Here is a 16,443-nt window from a genome sequence, read left to right as displayed (position 1 = left end):
ACATTTGCATCCCTTGACAGCTATTGTAACTAACTGCATTAAAATAAAATATCCTCCAAATCAACAAAATACATGGATGTACCACACACATGCAGCAATGCAGGAACTATGCGTCCGCTGGAGAAATTTAGTAACCAAAACCAGACTGTGTGTCAAATTTTTCAAGAAGTTCTGATAGATTAAGCTCTTTCAGAAAGGGACTGTCTTTGTTCCATGTTTGTACAGCACCTACCATAACCCCTGGTCCATGACTGGGGCTCCCAGTAGCCACAACAATGATAATTATATTATTAATATTAATACCCCACTTGTTCTAGATACACAGACAAGTTTATTAAAAGGTTATATTTGAAATAAATTTATTGTAGCAAGTCAAATATTGCTTCAAAAGAGGAGGCTACTTACCTGCACTGGAGGTTCTTTGAGATGTGTGGTCACTATCTGTATTCCATTGAGGGTCATATGCATGTGCTTGGAGTCAGAGCTTTTGAAAGCAGTAGTGTCTGTTGGTCCACGCATGTGCCCTTGATCCACCTCATGGTTTCGATCGAGGCGATGAAGGACGGGGTGAACCAACTGCACTCTCAGTTCCTTCTTCACTGCAAATCGAACAGATCCGCAGCAGACAGGAAGGAGGATGGGAAATGGAATACAGATAGGGACCATACATCTTGAAGAACCTGCAGTTACACACAAGTAACCTCCCCTTCTTCAAGTGATAGCCTCTATTGTATTCCACTGAGAGTGATCAGCAAGCAGTACCTAGGTAGGAGAACAGTGCAAGGAAGATGATGGAATGGTGGAACAGAAAACAGCCGTGCCAAATGAGACATCTGTCGCAGAATCTTGCACCAAGGCATAATGGGAAGAAAAGATATGTACCAAATGCCAGGTGGCTGCCCTACATGTCTGTGAGTGGCATGTCATGAAATGTGTTTGTAGTTGATGCTTGCGCTCTCATGGAGTGGGCTTGTACCCCAAGTGGTGGAGACAGATCTGATAATTGATAGCAGAGTATCATACATTCTGAAACTCACTTAGAAATCCTGAGTAGAGATGGCTGCCTCTTAATCCTTTCCGCTATAGCAATAAAGTCTGGGGGACTTCCTGAATGTCTTAGTCCTCTGCAAGTAAAAAGCAAGGGCCCTACAGACGTTAAGGGAATGAAAGCACCATTCCTCCGGTGAGGCATGTGGCTTTGGGAAGAAGTCCAGTAAGTATATGGCTTGGTTGAGGTTAAAGCAGGAAACAATGTTCAGCAGAAGCTTGGGATGCAATAGCAGGGAAACTTTGTCCTTACAGAATTTGGTAAGTGGGAGTTCGCCGTCATGACCCCCAGTTCACCTACTCTTCTCGCAGACATAATAGTTGCCAGAAAAGCGACCTTCATGGAGAGAAGAGAAAGAGAGCAGGAGGCCAGAGGATAAAAGGGCGATTTCATCAATGCCATAAGTACAAGGTTGCGGTCCCACTGAGGAGCGATAGTGTGAACAGGAGGATACGTTCATATGAAGCCCTTGTAGTTAATGGGTGAGTGAAAACAGAGGCCATTCCACAGGAGGATGGAAAGCACTAATGGATGTTACGTATACCTTGATGGAGTTGAAAGCAAGTCCAAGAGGAGAGGAATGCCCATGGCCTTAGGGGCAAGCCCCTTCTGTTGGGTCCAGGGGATGAAACATTTCCACTTGGCTTGGTAGGACTGCCTCATGGATTCTTTCCTGCTACTCAAGAGGACGTCTTGTACTGCCAACGAACACTCAGAGTCCAGCAAAGATACCCATCCAAAACCCAGGCTCTCAGGTGAAGCGTCCATGGATCGGGATGTCTGACTCTGCCACTGTCTTGTGTGAACAGTTCTGTGAACGTCATTAGCGGAAACGGTGTATGTTCTGACATGTGGAGAAGAGGAGGGGAGCAGAACTGGCGAGGCCAGAATGGGGTCATCAGGATGACTGTCGCTCTCTCACTCTGAATCTTGTGGAGGACCAGGGCAGGTGAAATAGCGGAGAGAAGGCATAATTGAACTGGTCCGACCAGCAGATGACTAGGGTGTTGCCTTGGGAACAGACTCCAAGCCCACCCCTGGAAAAATACTGGACACATTTGGTGCTGGCATGGGAGGTGAAGAGGTCCCTGGTCAGAGTCCCTCAATGGCTGCAAATGTCCATGACCATGAAGTCGTGTAGCTCCCATTTGTGGTCGGCCACAAAATTCCTGCTGAGAGCATACGCAATCATGTTCTGAGTCCCAGGGAGATAAGCTGCTGACAACAGGATGCGATGCATTTGCCTGCTGCTTCTAACTCCTCTCCTCCTTGGGAGTGAATGTAAATGTCCAAAAATCAATGTTGGACCTCACACAGTCCTTGGAGTTCATCAGGGCTCACACTGATGCAGTCTCTGCGCATGCCTATCTACTAGAGGACTGATTACTATGGTGATTTCCAATCCTCCTGTTCCAGCCAGGCAAACCGCCCCCACACAAAGCGCTGGTGACCATGTACCCTTTTGCTTGTTTATGTAGTAAACGGTGGTGGTGTTGTCTGACATGATGAGAACATGAAGAGTGGACGGACGGGAGAAATGTGCGACATGTTCTGCTTACCGCCGAAGTTTTAGGATGTTAATGTGCATCCTGGATTCTTGAGAGGTCCAAGTCCCTTGGGTCATGTGTTCGCCCATGTGGGTGCCCCATTCATCGAGTGATGCATCTGTAATGATTGTCATGCTTGTGGAGGATGGAAGGAAAGGCATCCCAGTGCAGACCTGAGCTGGGTCCATCCACCACCGAAGGGAGGAAAAAACCTTAGGGGGAACAGTCAGTAGGGTGGGTGTCCAGGGAATGGCGCGTTGGGGAATGGGCTCTCTGTAGCACAGCTGTACACAGTGGAAGTGAAGACACAGGAAGACGGTGACATATGTGCACACCATCATGTGGCCAAAGAGGGAAAGGCAAGTTCTGGCTGGAACAGGAGGACTGGAAATCACCATAGTAATCAGTCCTCTAGTAGATAGGCATGCGCAGAGACTGCATCAATGTGAGCCCTGATGAACTCCAAGGATTGTGTGAGGTCCAACATTGATTTTTGGACATTTACATTCACTCCCTGAGAGGAGAGGAGTAGAAGCAGCAGGGAAATCGATGCTCAAGACTCCTGTCTGGATCGCCAACAGCCAGTCATCGAAATAAGAGAAGCGAGGACCCCTGGACGCCGGAGATGGGCCGCCAGTACACAAAAAACCTTGGTGAAGACTTGAGGAGCAATGGTGAGCCCTATTGGTAGAACTCTATACTGCAAGAGCTGAGGGCCCACTGTAAATCTCAAGAATCATCTGTGGATCAGGTGGATATCTATGTAGAAATAGCATCTTGCATACCAAGAGCCATAAGCCACATGCCTCTTTCTAGCGAGGGTATGATAGCTGTGAGAGTGACCATACGAAACTTTGGCTTCGGTGTATGAAGTGGTTGAGATTACAGATCTAGGATTGATCTCCATCCCCCCGTTTTTTTGGATATCAGGAAAGAGGTGGAGTAGAACCCTGTGCCCTGAAAGATCAAGGGAACAGGCTCTATTGCCTCTCTCTGTAGGAGGGAGTCCACCTCTAGGGTGAGGATACTGTCCTGAGAGTGGTCCCAGAGATGGGGGATGTGGATGAGGTAGCACTGTGAGCTCAATCATTAACCATGTTGAATGACATCCAGGACCCACTTCTGTCCACTGTTATCGTATTCCAGGCTGGTTGAAAAGTGCCAGACAGCCCCCGAAGGGAGTGGGTTGTAAGAAATGTGGAGTGCAAGGTGGCTGACAGCTCTCTAAATGCACTCAGAAATAACACTTAAGCGAAGATTGAGTGTGTGATGTACAAGAACGCACTGACAGACCAGGCAGACGGGGCCTTTGGGTCTTTTGATGCTTATGGGGTTTCTGATGGAGCGCTGTACTGTTGTGCAGGAGGTGGATGATAAATTTGCGCTTGGGTGATGGTGTATAAATACCCAGAAATTGCAGGGTGGCTCTAGAGTCTTTGAGGGAGTGCAGGAAATCATCAGTCTTCTGGTTGAAGATGTGAAATTCATCGAAAGGGAGGTGGGTCCTCATCTGTGTTCTCTACCTCCCTTGGGGAACCAGATGAACACAACCAGGATTCTCTCCCCGTGATGATCCCAGTAGCCATAGTGTGTGAAGATGTATCTGCCAAATCCACCGCAGCCTGAACATTCATCATGTCAACCAATTTGCCTTCTTTTAAAATAGCTTGGAAGCAAGCACAATTCTGCTTAGGAATCTTGTCCTCCAAGTCTGCTAACGTATCATAATTTAAAAAGTTGTATTTTTGCCAGTAACGCCAGCTAATTAGAGAGGCGAAACTGAAGGCTGGCTGAAGAAAAGACCTTATGACCTAGGAAGTCTAATCTCTTACCTTCCTTGTCTTGTCAGAGTGGAATGTGGGTGTTGCTGCCTGGGCTGTTCAATAGCAGCCTGAATAACCAGGGAATTGGGTGGGGAGTGAGAAAACAGAAACTCAGACCCCTCCATAGGTACATTATATCTGTTTTCCAGCCCCTTTGGGTCGGGTGCATAAGTAGCCCAAGTATGCCAGACAGTACAGGCAGGCTGGAGAATGGCATCGTTGAGCAGTAGTGCCACTCTGGCCGGTACCAATGCATGCTGAATGTCAAGTAACGGATGTTGGCAGTCCTGCAGCTCCTCCAGTGGAATGTGGAAGGCATCAGCCTCCCTTCGTAACAGTTGCTGGAACTAGTGGTCGTTGTCTGTGGGGGAGGAAGGAGTCGATGACATTGCCACATCTGGCAATGTTATGGGGACCTGCTATGGATCTGGCAGTACTGTCAGAGTCGGGCTAACAGGTGCATCTTCCAACCCTGGATCTGAACATCTACTTGAAGAAGGCCAGAGTGGCCAAGACCCCCAGTATGGCCACCAGGAGGATCTGACGGTTGCTGTGGTGGTCCCCAGGCAGCGAGGTACCAGTTGCTCCTGTGCTGAGGAAAGGGAGAATATTGCCACTGAGCCAGCGGAGCCTTTGGGTATTCATGCCAATGGTACGGGAAAGGCAGACCTTGTGTTTCATCAGAGCCCTCCAATGCTCAGAAGTCAGATTCTGGTTTGAATGGCAGCGCTGTCGGAACCAAGAGAGTCGCAGGGGGGAGTGCTCAGGAACACAACCCGAAGGCGGCAAGTCCAATATAGAGGAGTGGGGTCTCTTATGAGGTAAATGCACCAGGAGATGTGGTGATCTCACCTCGGTCAGGGCATGTTCATGAGGTACGGGAGCTGAATCAAACCTCCCCAGTGTCAGTGGCACACGTTCCACAGATGGAACCAGGGCCAGAAAGGAGGACTGCCTCAGAATCGATAATTCCTGTGACTTTGGCAGTACCGATCCAGAAGGGGTACATGGCTTCCTTGTCTCACGGCTAGGCCCTCATATGGGGTCCCCAGCGCAGGTACTGGCGTAAACCAATGGGAGCTCCGCAGGAGGTGGCGCACTCCTCGACTGTTTAGGATGATGTACAGGGCGAGTTCCCTAGTTTGGATCCAAATGTGGCCTCATGGTGACCTCCATGAAGTGCTTCTTGAGTTGGAGAGCCCAGCCTTCCCAGGTATGGGCTGGAAAGGGGAGGCAGATACTGCACCTGGATGCAACATGGGCTTTCCCCAACCATTAAAAGCAGCACTGGTGCTTGTTGCTGATTGAAAACAAGTGAGGTCAGGATGTGCGGATCTTGAACTGCTGTATTTTTGACATAACTCAGTACCCAGGCATGGGTGCTAGGGGCGGGGAAGGAGGGAAGACAGTAAAATGGTATCTTGAAGTCCTTAAAATCCTAAAAACTACTACTAACACTAAAATTACTACAGAAATAACAAAATGCTAACGATATACAAGAGTAAAACAGTCTTTTCTCTGTATTTAGGAAAATGTGTCACAAGACATGAGAGGACAGAAGAGGTGCTAACTCGGACCATGCGGTGGTGAGAAGGAACTGAGGGTGGGTTGGTCTGCCCCACCCATTATTGACTTGGCTGAAACCATGAGGCGGAGCTAGCATTGGACACTACTACTTTCAAAAGCTCCAGCTCTGGGCACATGTGTATGATCCCCAGTGGAATACAACAGGGACCATGACTCGAAGAAGAACTTGTATTTTCCTGACTGACTTCCCACAGGAACACATTCCAAAACATCCGAATACACAAACATTAAATTGATTCTCTAATACAATAGCCTAAATTTCTCTTTTGCCAAATTTAATATTAAAACGAATCTTGTCTCAGGAATAACAGACATCAACTCAGGCATTCAGTCTTATTTGTTTCAGCTGAAATTACATACAGATGAAATTCTTACCATGTACTGAATGAATTATATTCAGGGGCTGGAATGAGGCTGCAGTTTCGCAGCTGAGATGCCCCTGGAAAAGGAGAATAACTCGGGTGGCATACAGTCGGCTGAGCCAAACTCCTATACCATCCATCAATAAGAGCCCTCTTGATATAGGAGGCGTCTCAATGGTGGATAAAAGCTCTCCTCCAATTCTCAGCTGGCATACAAGTTCTTAGTAACTCCAGCAAGCTGGCATAAGTTAAGAGCAGTCTAGGGGCTGCTTTAATTTCTGCTGGAGCCAGAGCAGCTGCAGTTTGAGAATTAGGAAGCTACAAATAGGTTTGCAGTCTTGGCATGGGGGATAATATGGGCTTGAGTATCCTTCAGCCCCTTTCTGTACTAAGTTTCATCATAAAAAACCAATTTCAAGAAAAGTTTGACGTACCTTAGCTTTGGCAAGTGAGACATTTTCATGGTTGTTACTCTTGATGAGAAAAAATCTTGCATCTTGCAGAACATATTTAAGTTTACTGGTTTGGTCTGAAAAACAAATTTTAAATAAGCTGAAGTTTAAATTTTTTAAAATTATTTCCACTAGGTTATGGATGTTTATTTTTAGCCCTCCCAATCCCTATCTAAATCAAGAGCCAAATCCTCCCACCCTCCGCTTCAACCTTAAAGTCTATGCCAAAGAGCACACAATGCCAAGCTTTTTTATTAAAAAATAACCAAACTTAAAACTCAAAAAACTTCAGATAAAAATCAAACACAGCCTAGTGATGTTCCGATATATTTGTATCCCAGCTTACAGTGCCAGGATAGGTTATGTGGAACATTTGTATCAGGCATTCTTGAATAGAGTATTTGTTAAATATATTTTCCTTTTCAAGTAAAAGCATCTCATTGCTACTTTGCTTCTCCTGCAAGAAGCAAATAATTGACATGTTTTTTGCACCTCTAATGACATGCAAAAATAAATCAGGATGGAGATGCATCACTGTTTACATTCACAAATCAAATATTCAGATTGTTATATCGGAACATTACCACTGCAATATAACATAATGAATGGACAGAGACAATGGCTTGTGATGGGGCATGCATTAAAAATTCAAATTTAAATGATACCTTTTTGGACAGCACGAACGGAAGATGATAATTTCTCATGCTTCTTTTCTGAACCTGTGTTTAGCCAAAGTACATTTGTTCAGATTGAGCCTTGATAGAGATAAGATACAATTTCTACAGCCTTGTCACATACAATTTTCATTCATGACAAATTATTCCTCCTGGCGCGCACCCACACACACAAAAATACTGCTCAATGTGCACGAGTGTTTTGTTTTAGTTTTTTGGGTTGTTTTTGGTTGTTTTTTTTCTGTTTATTTGAACAGTTTCCTACTCAGAAAACTAGTCACTGAATCATCATCTTCCAAGTTTTTTTAAAAAAGTGAAAATTCCACTTAAGCAACAGAATAGCATTAAAGTAACAAGAAAGCCTACTTCCCCCAAATTATCCACACAGAACATGCCAAGGTCAATACAAAATTAACAATTACAATATTAAGCTGCATACCATACCCCACAAATGGCTTTCACATTTCAAGATTTGATACAAGTCAGCATGACAGGCGATAAAAGGAAAAAATACCTGCATACGATTCTGATGCAGAACTTCCACTTCTATCAAAAACAATTGGAGAGATACCTCTAGCTCTCTTCCTTTCCTTTTTCTTCTCATCTAAAAATCCCAAAACAAAGGTAAGTAGTATTGTAAACATCACACGTGGAAGACAAGAACGGAATGAAAATACTAGCAATAGATAAATGTGATTTGTGATAACTACAAGGGTATTTGGTTCTATCAAGAAGATTTAGATTTCTGTCCTAATGCCATCCCAAAAATATCATGTACAAGAGGCATTTACACTAATTTTCAAAACTTGTAGTTCACGAGGGAAAAGTAAAAAGCAAGAAGTCTGCAAATGCTACACACAATTTAAGATACAAAAGTGATTCATTAGGTTTGGGGCCATTTTAGTTCTTCTCTCCAATGCTTAGAAATTTGCGGTGACACCAAATAGGCAAGTGACCAGTGACACTGCCTCCTGAATGCTACCCTATATATCAGAAAAGTGGTAACAGTAATAAAAACATAACACTGGGGCACATTGTCAATAGCTCTCTTTTCCCCTGAAAGTTAAATTATATTTCAACGTTTCTTGAAAAAAAAAAATCATTTGTTTCTTTTATTTTTTAAGCCGACTCTTCTTACTCTCTAACTCCAAATACCATGGCTGGCCCACCTAACCTGTGTCTAAATTACTCAGGAGGACCAGCAATGCAGCCCTCAAAGCAAGGAAGCCACATGACAGGAATCTTGTTCTAACAAGATAGTAAGCATGTCTCTCACCAAAACCAAACAAAGCAATGCCATGAAGTGATCTCTCCACTGAGCCAAATTACATAAGAGTGATCTCTTTCACTATTTCATCCAACCCTCTAAGTCACTTTGTACCAAAAGAATAATGTACTCAATAAATTTAGCTACACCACATAAAAAAGCTTTATTGAGTCTTAAATTCTGAGAGCAATTCAATATTCATGAAAATGAAACACCAGCAGAAAAAGTGAGAACCAGGCATAGTGCAGGCAGTTGCTATGAAATTTTCTTCAGTCCCTATTTCCCCTATTATTCTGATCCTAGACTCTTCATCATTCCAAGTTGTGTAGTGTTCTCTCAAATGGATGAGAACACCAAATGCATTTTAACTAAGACCCAGCCATGTTATATAGCTCTCACCTTTGGGCCTCACTATTCCACCCAGCCACACGTCGAACTTCTTGCCATCAACTTTAAAGATAAAATGAATCTATGTGAGGAGAAGTGTCAAGTAGTATTGACTGCAGTAGCTTTAAAACAATCAAAGTCAAAGCAAACCAAGTTCATCTACAGCAATCTGATTCTCCAGTGGCAAGTCATTTCCAGGCAAGCCTTAGTAGTAACATTCCATTACATTGTCTTAGTGTAAAAATTCAATCATTTAAAAAAAAAAAAAAAATCACCCGATGACCAAAGTCAAAGCTTCATCCTCACTAGTACAAGCCAAAAACAAGACAGTAATCTTGAAATATCAGTAGATTTAAAACAAGTGGGAAAAATCTGATCTCAAGTATTATAAGAAGTGATCTACCTGAAGCATCTGAGCCGGAACCAGATCTGACTGACCCATCTGTGAAGGATGCGGATTCAGAATCAGAATCACTGGCTTCACTTCGTGTGTCGTAGTCATTTCCCTCCTTCTGATCTCTCTCATCTTGTTCATATTCCTCCTCCTCCTCCTCTCCATCTTCTTCTACCTCTTCATCCTCCTCCCCTTCATCATCTTCCTCTTCTTCCATTCCTTCCTCCTCGTTCTCTGTGTTCCCTTGCTCAGAGGAACCGCTGCTGCCAGTCTCATGTTCTGAGCCATACTCCTCAGAGTTCACCTCTTCTTTAGAAGAATGGCTGGATCTGCTCGGTCTTCTATCTACGTCAAGCCTAATTCTCTGATGTTTAAGGAGAAAAATCAATCAGCAGTCATACAACACCCTGTCAGGGTGCATAAACTGTCTTAAGAGAATGCACCTTATAAAAACCTCAAACAATTATTTTATTTCTAAAGCTGCAATAACTTTTACTACCTCAGAACCATCTGGTGTGGATGACCTTGCCCTTCTGTCAACATCTCTTTTCCTCATGCAAGTCTTTTCAGGTTGTCCTTTATATGGTTCCCTTGAACTGCCGCTTGACATACGGGTCTTTCGATCATCTGGGCGCTTGTTTCTATCAGACCTCTGATATTCCTCATTCTTGTACTCCGACAGCGGCTTTCCTTTTGTACTCACCATTCTTTTGTTATTGCTAACTGATGAGCTAGGCGGCTTTGGCATCATTTGCCTTGATGAATGCACAGAAGGCATCTGTCTTTTGCTTTCAGTAGTTTCCATCCTGTCACTTTTTCTTTTTGATCCTTAAAAAAAAACCCAATTGATACCAACTTCAAAGTTATTTTGCACATCATATTAGAAGGTTCTATTTTTTTTTTAGATTTGATAATATTCCTCCTTAAAAATCAGCTTTATTGTCTTGCAGTTTTTATTTGATATCTACCAGCTTTCTGTTCCAAAGCACTCTGTTAAAAAAAATTAACCTTTCAAAAGAATAGCATTTCTCAAATACTAATTAAGTCCTTAACCTTCATATTTTCCACATTTGAAAGACTGAGAAACTGATGCTGAAAGGTTAAGTGACTAGTGCAAGGCCAAACAAGTTACTAAATGAGCTGGGACTGGAACAGAGGACTTCCTCCCATTCCTATGCTCAGTTCGCTAGAGCAAAAAATAATTTCCATTTATCAGGTATATCTGCAGAAAACCCAGATTCATTGTCTGATCCTGAGATAAGGAGAACCTCTACTTTATTATGTTTGTCTACAAGGTCAGAGGTTACATTATAACGCAGTTACACAAAACCGTTTGGGATTCCATTACCTAGGTTACAAACATTGTCCCTGCACTATAAAATTTTGCTGTCTACTTTTTAGCAAGATATCAGAGTAGTAAAACCACATACCCTTTTTCTCATTTTTATCTTGTTCACTATCAGGATTATACAGCTCATCATCTTGGTCAGGCGCATCTGTCAAAATGTCATCCAGAACATTCAGTTCACCATCTGAAAACAATATATATAAATTACAAATACTGACAATAATCCATTTGAAGAAACTCTCTGCAACATAGTTAATGTTTACAACAAGTGTTAGTTTTTATAGTGTCATTAAATTTACTGATGCATTAACACTGCAATGAAACGTAACAGCTTTTCAATTTCTTCCTTGATTTTAGCTTGAAATGTCAACAAATTCCAGCATGTGCCGCAGGATAACAGCATCAGCCTTTGAGAGGGTCAAAGTTCAGCTCACTTCTGTGACATGGTCTCTGCCAAAAGTAGAGGGATTCTGGGACTTGCAGTCCAAATATCATGGGAGCTGAATGCTGCTATCAAAGCATGCCAATAATAAAATGCCAGACCACGGAAAGCAGCAAAGGGAGATCAGGAAGATGGCAGAACTTAATGACTGTCAAGGAGACTGGGGAAAGGCAAGAGGGCTGACTTCATCAAAGGGAAAGGGCTTAATTGGATCACATGCAAAAGAAGCCTGGAGAGGAGCTGAACAAAGGGCTGTTTGAGAGCTCTACATGAAGAGGAGTGAAACCCTGCAACAGAAGGAAGAAGTGTCCACTCAGACCCTGATGATGCTCCAGTCACAATTTTGAACTCTGTTCCTCAAGGGGTCACAGACACCGGAAGCTCCCCTACCAGGAATACAGCCTTTCGCATCTGAAAGTTCTACAGGAACTGAGCAAGAAGGGAGGCTGTCTGAATAGAGTGAAACTGACAAAGTTTCTATAGATTTCTCTCCAGTGACACTACTGCTCTTAGAATAAGGCCATGTGTACACAACAAAGCTTGGTGGATGCAAGTTACGATGGCGTAAAGCTGCCACAATTATTACATGGTTCCTGATCATGCATATTTGGCTCCTTGTGTCAGTGCTGAATTTACTCACTAGGAGTGCTTGTGTCAATGCAGTGTGGTGCACCACGGGGAGGCATCCCAGGGTGCAACTTGCCATCATTCAGCACACTGTTGTGATGGGGTGTACCAGGCTCCCTGCTGGAGGCCTTGTGGTCCTACCACACCCTGTCCCAGGAAAAGTGCAATACAGGTGAGTTCTCCAAGCTGCCTAGAGCGGCTGAGGGCAGCAGCCAATCAGAGCTCAGCAGGCTCATATAAAGGGAGTTGTTGGGCCTGACCACAGTCAGTTTTCAATTGCTGGATGCAGCCAGAAGAGCAGGAACCTTTACAAGCTAGCCTAGAGAGGGCTGCAGATCAACCAACCAAAGGTACCATGATAGGCCCTGTTGAACTGTTTTCTCCAGAAGAAGTTGGTTTATTTCAGTTCACATAGGCTGAGTCACCAAAGATCCACCTAAAGGAGAGCAGTCACAAGACACTGTGAACTAAGAAAAAAGTGCAGGCATGCATGTGTACAGCAAGAGACATTTGCGAGAGGCGAATGCCCCCCAATACAATTTCTACCAGAAGTGGGGTCTTTTAGGACTGGCCCCTGCAAACAGGGGGACAATGGAAGAGATGAAAGGTGCTCTGGTGCAGCAGCAGTAGCTTTTAGCAGAAAGGCAATAAGAGGCCCAATAAGCCACCCAGCAACAGCAAGATGTAAACCAGGAGTTACTTCTGATACAGCAGCAACTCCAGCAGTCCCAGTTTCAAGCTTGGCTGGAAGCCCAGCAGTAACAACAGCACCCAGAGGTCGGAGTCACAAAAGATGCCTGTACTCAGACACCAAAGGCTGGTGGTGGTAAGAACTGGGAAAAGACAGCTGGGGCTCAAGAAGAGCAATGCACCATGGGTAAGGTGTTTTAAATGTGGGAAACTGGAGCATGTAGAGAGACATTGCCAGGTTTGGAATTGCAAGATGAAAGGCATGTTGCAGGAGCCAAGAAAATCTAATTTAGAAAGAGAACTCTGACAAAGGGGCTGGGGGCAAGAATTATTAAAGGTGTTAGAAGCTCTCCAGACAGAGAGGTCTGAGAGAAAAGAAGACCCTAGTAAACCAGGGCAAAAGACTGTATCTACTAATTGCTTTCCAGGGAGAGAGGCTTGAGAGAGAAAACCAGTTAAATCAGACAAAAGACTGGGTAAGAAGGGACATTACCCGCAACAGCACGACCCCAACCCTGTCTGAAGTAGGAGGTGTGTGCTGGAAGTCTCATGGTCCTACCACACCCTGTTGCAGGAAAAGTGCAGTAGAGGTGAGTCTTCCAGGCTACTTTAGAGAGGCTGCAGGCTCATATAAAAGGAGTTGCTGGGCCTGGACAGAGTCAGTTGCTGGCTGGAGCCAGAAGAGCAGAGGCCTTTGCACGCTAGTCCCGGAAGGGATGAAGATCAACCAACCAACCAACCAAGAGTACACCAACTGAGGATACTGAGATAGATCAGACTGAGGATTGAGCCTGGGGAGGGCTACAGGAAGTTCTGAGAATATTGTGATAGGCTTTGTTGGATTGTTTACCCATGAAGGGGTCTGTTTATTTGTGTTCATGGACTGAGTGTGACTCTCGCGGAGGGCTGAGTCACCAAAGACGCACATAAAGAACGCAGTACCTGACACGAGACACCGGGAAATGAGGAAAAAATGCAGGCATGCATCCAGCCAGCCAGCAGGGGGCACATGAATGGCAAATAGCCTGTCACAACTGTCTTTTGGAAATTTTGGCAATGCATGGTGGGGGCAGAAAAAGTCACATGGTGTGACTAGGAGCTAGAGGTGAAGTTCCTAGCATGCAGCTTTCTCCATCCCATAACATCTATATCCCATAATTCATGCCTGTTTAAAAAAAAAGTCCCACCCACAAACCCGCACCGCGCTGTTTGGTGTCCACCATCTGACGGAAGGATGGAATCCACACAGCTCTACATAATCTCATGAACGTTGCAAATATAGGACACACTATTCTCTGATATTACCGGAAATGCAGGAAAAACTACAACAATGGTGGGAACATGCTTTTAAGAGGATAGGCTGCTATGGGACAGTGAAAAATAATTCAAGGCTGTTGCTGGCATTCATGAAGCAGCTTCAGATGGTGCAGCCCCACTTCTGGGCCCAAGAAGTGAGTACTGCCTGGTGGGATCACATCATAATGCAGGTTTGAGTTGACTAGCAGTACTGCACAACTCTAAGACGTGAAAGGTCACATTCCTAAACAGGTGTGCAGAGTTCGCCTCTCCACTGGAAGGACATCAGAATGACAGCTGTATAGACAGTTCAGAAGTGAGTGACTCTGAACGGTAGCAATCAGGCATTGCAAGCTGTCAGGGGAAAATCATTTTAGAGGTGGAAAATCCACAGTGGGGGCTGTTGTCATGCAAGTACATAGGGCCATTAATCACATCCTGTTATGCAGGTCTGAGACTCATTATGGATGGATTTGCGGCAGCGGGGCTCCCAAACTGCGATGGGACAACGAACAGCACGCCTATCCCTATTTTGGCACCAGACTATCTTGCCACAGAGCACAGCAATAGAAAGGGCTACTTTTCTATAGTTAAAGCCTTGGTGGATCACCTGGAACGTTTCACCAATATCAGTGTGGGCTGGTCAGGAAGGTGCATAATGCTTGCACTTTTAAGAACACAGTTCAGAAAACTGCAAGCACGGCCATTTTTTCCTGACTGACAGATTACCAGTGACGATGTTGAAATGCCAGTAGTAATCCTGGGGGATCCAGCCTACCACTTGCTCCTCTGGCTCCTAACGCCATATACCAGCCACCTCGACAGCACCAAGGAAAGATTCAACTACCAGCTTGGCAGGTGTCGAATGACAGTGGTGCTTTTGAAGGCATGCAGGCACTGTTTACTCACTGAGATCCAGTCTTGTGAGACAAATACCCCAATGGTTATAGCTGCCTGTTGTGTCCTACACAGCAGAAGTGAGGCAAAGAGGGAAAAATTGCTGCTGGGGTGCAGAGGAGACAAAGCAACTGTCTTGTGAGTTTGAACTACCAGACACAATGGCTATTAGAGAAGCTCAATGTGGTACAATACAGATGAGGGAGGCTTTGAAAGAGCACTTTAACAGCCCGCCATACTAGTGTGATGTGGCCGATTGTGCTCTACATGGCCCTGAAATTCTGGGGCCTGCTAAGAATTGTGTAGCATTTGGTGTACATTTACACATCTGTCTTATAACGAACAAACGAATTATTCTAGTCTCCTCTACATTTATACACTATTACACTTTCACTGAAACTATGAATTATGTGGTGCTTGCTGTACCACTTACGTATGACTAGGGTGTGTTCTTGAACCTATGAATTATGTGGTGCTGTACACTTACAAGTATGGGGTGCTCTGAGTACTGCTATACATTCCGCAGTACATGTGGTGAATGAATGAAGAAAGACGAGTTTATCTTCAAAAACAGAATTTTATTGACTGACAAAAGCAGCGAAAAAATGCAAATAAAAAAGGACAACACAATACAAACAATGGAACTTTATATTTAGAACAGCAGCAAATCGTTCTGTCCATTTCAGTGCAAAAACGCAGTCAATTTTAGCTACGCGTACACCAACTGTGCCAAGCAGGTACACCAACCAGGCCAGTAGATGTGAAGCTGTGGTGGTCCTAACTGTCCCCCAGTGTGGAGCAGTAGGGATGAGACCCATATGCTGCCACATGGATTACTGGCTGGCTACCATAAAGTTCTACTGCTACCATAAAGTTCTCCAGGGACTGCAAAGGGTGGTGATTCCTTGATTGCTGGACTTGTAGGTCAACTAGAGTTGGCTGCATTTATGCTTGCTGCCTGAGAAGCCTCATTATATCCTGGTACATCTCACTCTACTTTTCCAGAAGGGATTCTTCGGTCTGTCTCCATTTTCTCTTGTCCTCTCTCCCTCCATGCTGTCTGCCATACTGACCCACCAGGCCCTTTGTTCATGGTCTGATGCAGCACTGGCTTGCAGGATTTTGCTGAACCTATCCTCCTTAGTTCTCTTTTCTCCTCATCAGGGTCAGGCGTTCCACTGGTGTGGCATGGTTCCCTCTCTAGGCCGTAACAGCAGCAACTATGTATAAAACACAGATGTATCAATGGCTTTACAGTCACAACAGAAAGTAAAAGCTAAGTTTCAAAAATTCCTTTCTTCACTCTCACAGTTTTTTTTTAAAATAAGACATGCTTATTGACACTTCTGCTGTGGAGCACCTCTGCTCAGCACCACCCCCCACCTCCAGCCATGGTGAGTATCACCTGCAAAGGGCAGTGAGAGAGTGGTGTAGAAGAGGAGGTCATTAACATTTTCACTTCCATGAAGTATTTCCATGGGCAATGGAACTGAAAATTGGCACTATTTTCTATAGGTGGTGGTGATTTTTGCTGATATCTCATTTCTGAGGGTCACAAATACACAGAGAACTCAGATGATGCTGGCACCCCAAAGCTGCCCA

The 16,443-nt window shown here is 44.5% G+C and overlaps 1 protein-coding gene across 7 annotated transcripts in view; it reads right to left on the bottom strand.

Annotated features, from left to right (window-relative positions):
* The window catches only part of YTHDC1 (YTH N6-methyladenosine RNA binding protein C1), a 39,487-nt gene that overhangs the window by 14,258 nt on the left and 8,786 nt on the right, over nucleotides 1-16,443 (bottom strand). For 2 of the 7 annotated variants that reach the window (XM_067556913.1, XM_067556914.1), the window contains exons 2-8: nucleotides 10,972-11,073; nucleotides 10,041-10,369; nucleotides 9,551-9,905; nucleotides 9,160-9,210; nucleotides 8,008-8,097; nucleotides 7,485-7,538; nucleotides 6,802-6,896 (exon numbers count right to left, since the gene is read on the bottom strand). In XM_067556913.1, the coding sequence (XP_067413014.1) occupies nucleotides 6,802-6,896; nucleotides 7,485-7,538; nucleotides 8,008-8,097; nucleotides 9,160-9,210; nucleotides 9,551-9,905; nucleotides 10,041-10,369; nucleotides 10,972-11,073 (1,076 nt within the window). The remainder of the gene's footprint in view (nucleotides 1-6,801; nucleotides 6,897-7,484; nucleotides 7,539-8,007; nucleotides 8,098-9,159; nucleotides 9,211-9,550; nucleotides 9,906-10,040; nucleotides 10,370-10,971; nucleotides 11,074-16,443) is intronic. The other 5 variants (XM_067556915.1, XM_067556918.1, XM_067556919.1 and 2 more) reach the window with 3 other exon arrangements.

This window comes from Emydura macquarii, unplaced genomic scaffold (genome assembly GCF_026122565.2).
Source record: "Emydura macquarii macquarii isolate MOO-44397 ecotype Brisbane River unplaced genomic scaffold, CSIRO-AGI_Emac_v2 contig_1790, whole genome shotgun sequence".
Lineage (NCBI taxonomy): Eukaryota > Metazoa > Chordata > Testudines > Chelidae > Emydura > Emydura macquarii.
This window is presented reverse-complemented; position numbering and strand designations above follow the sequence as displayed.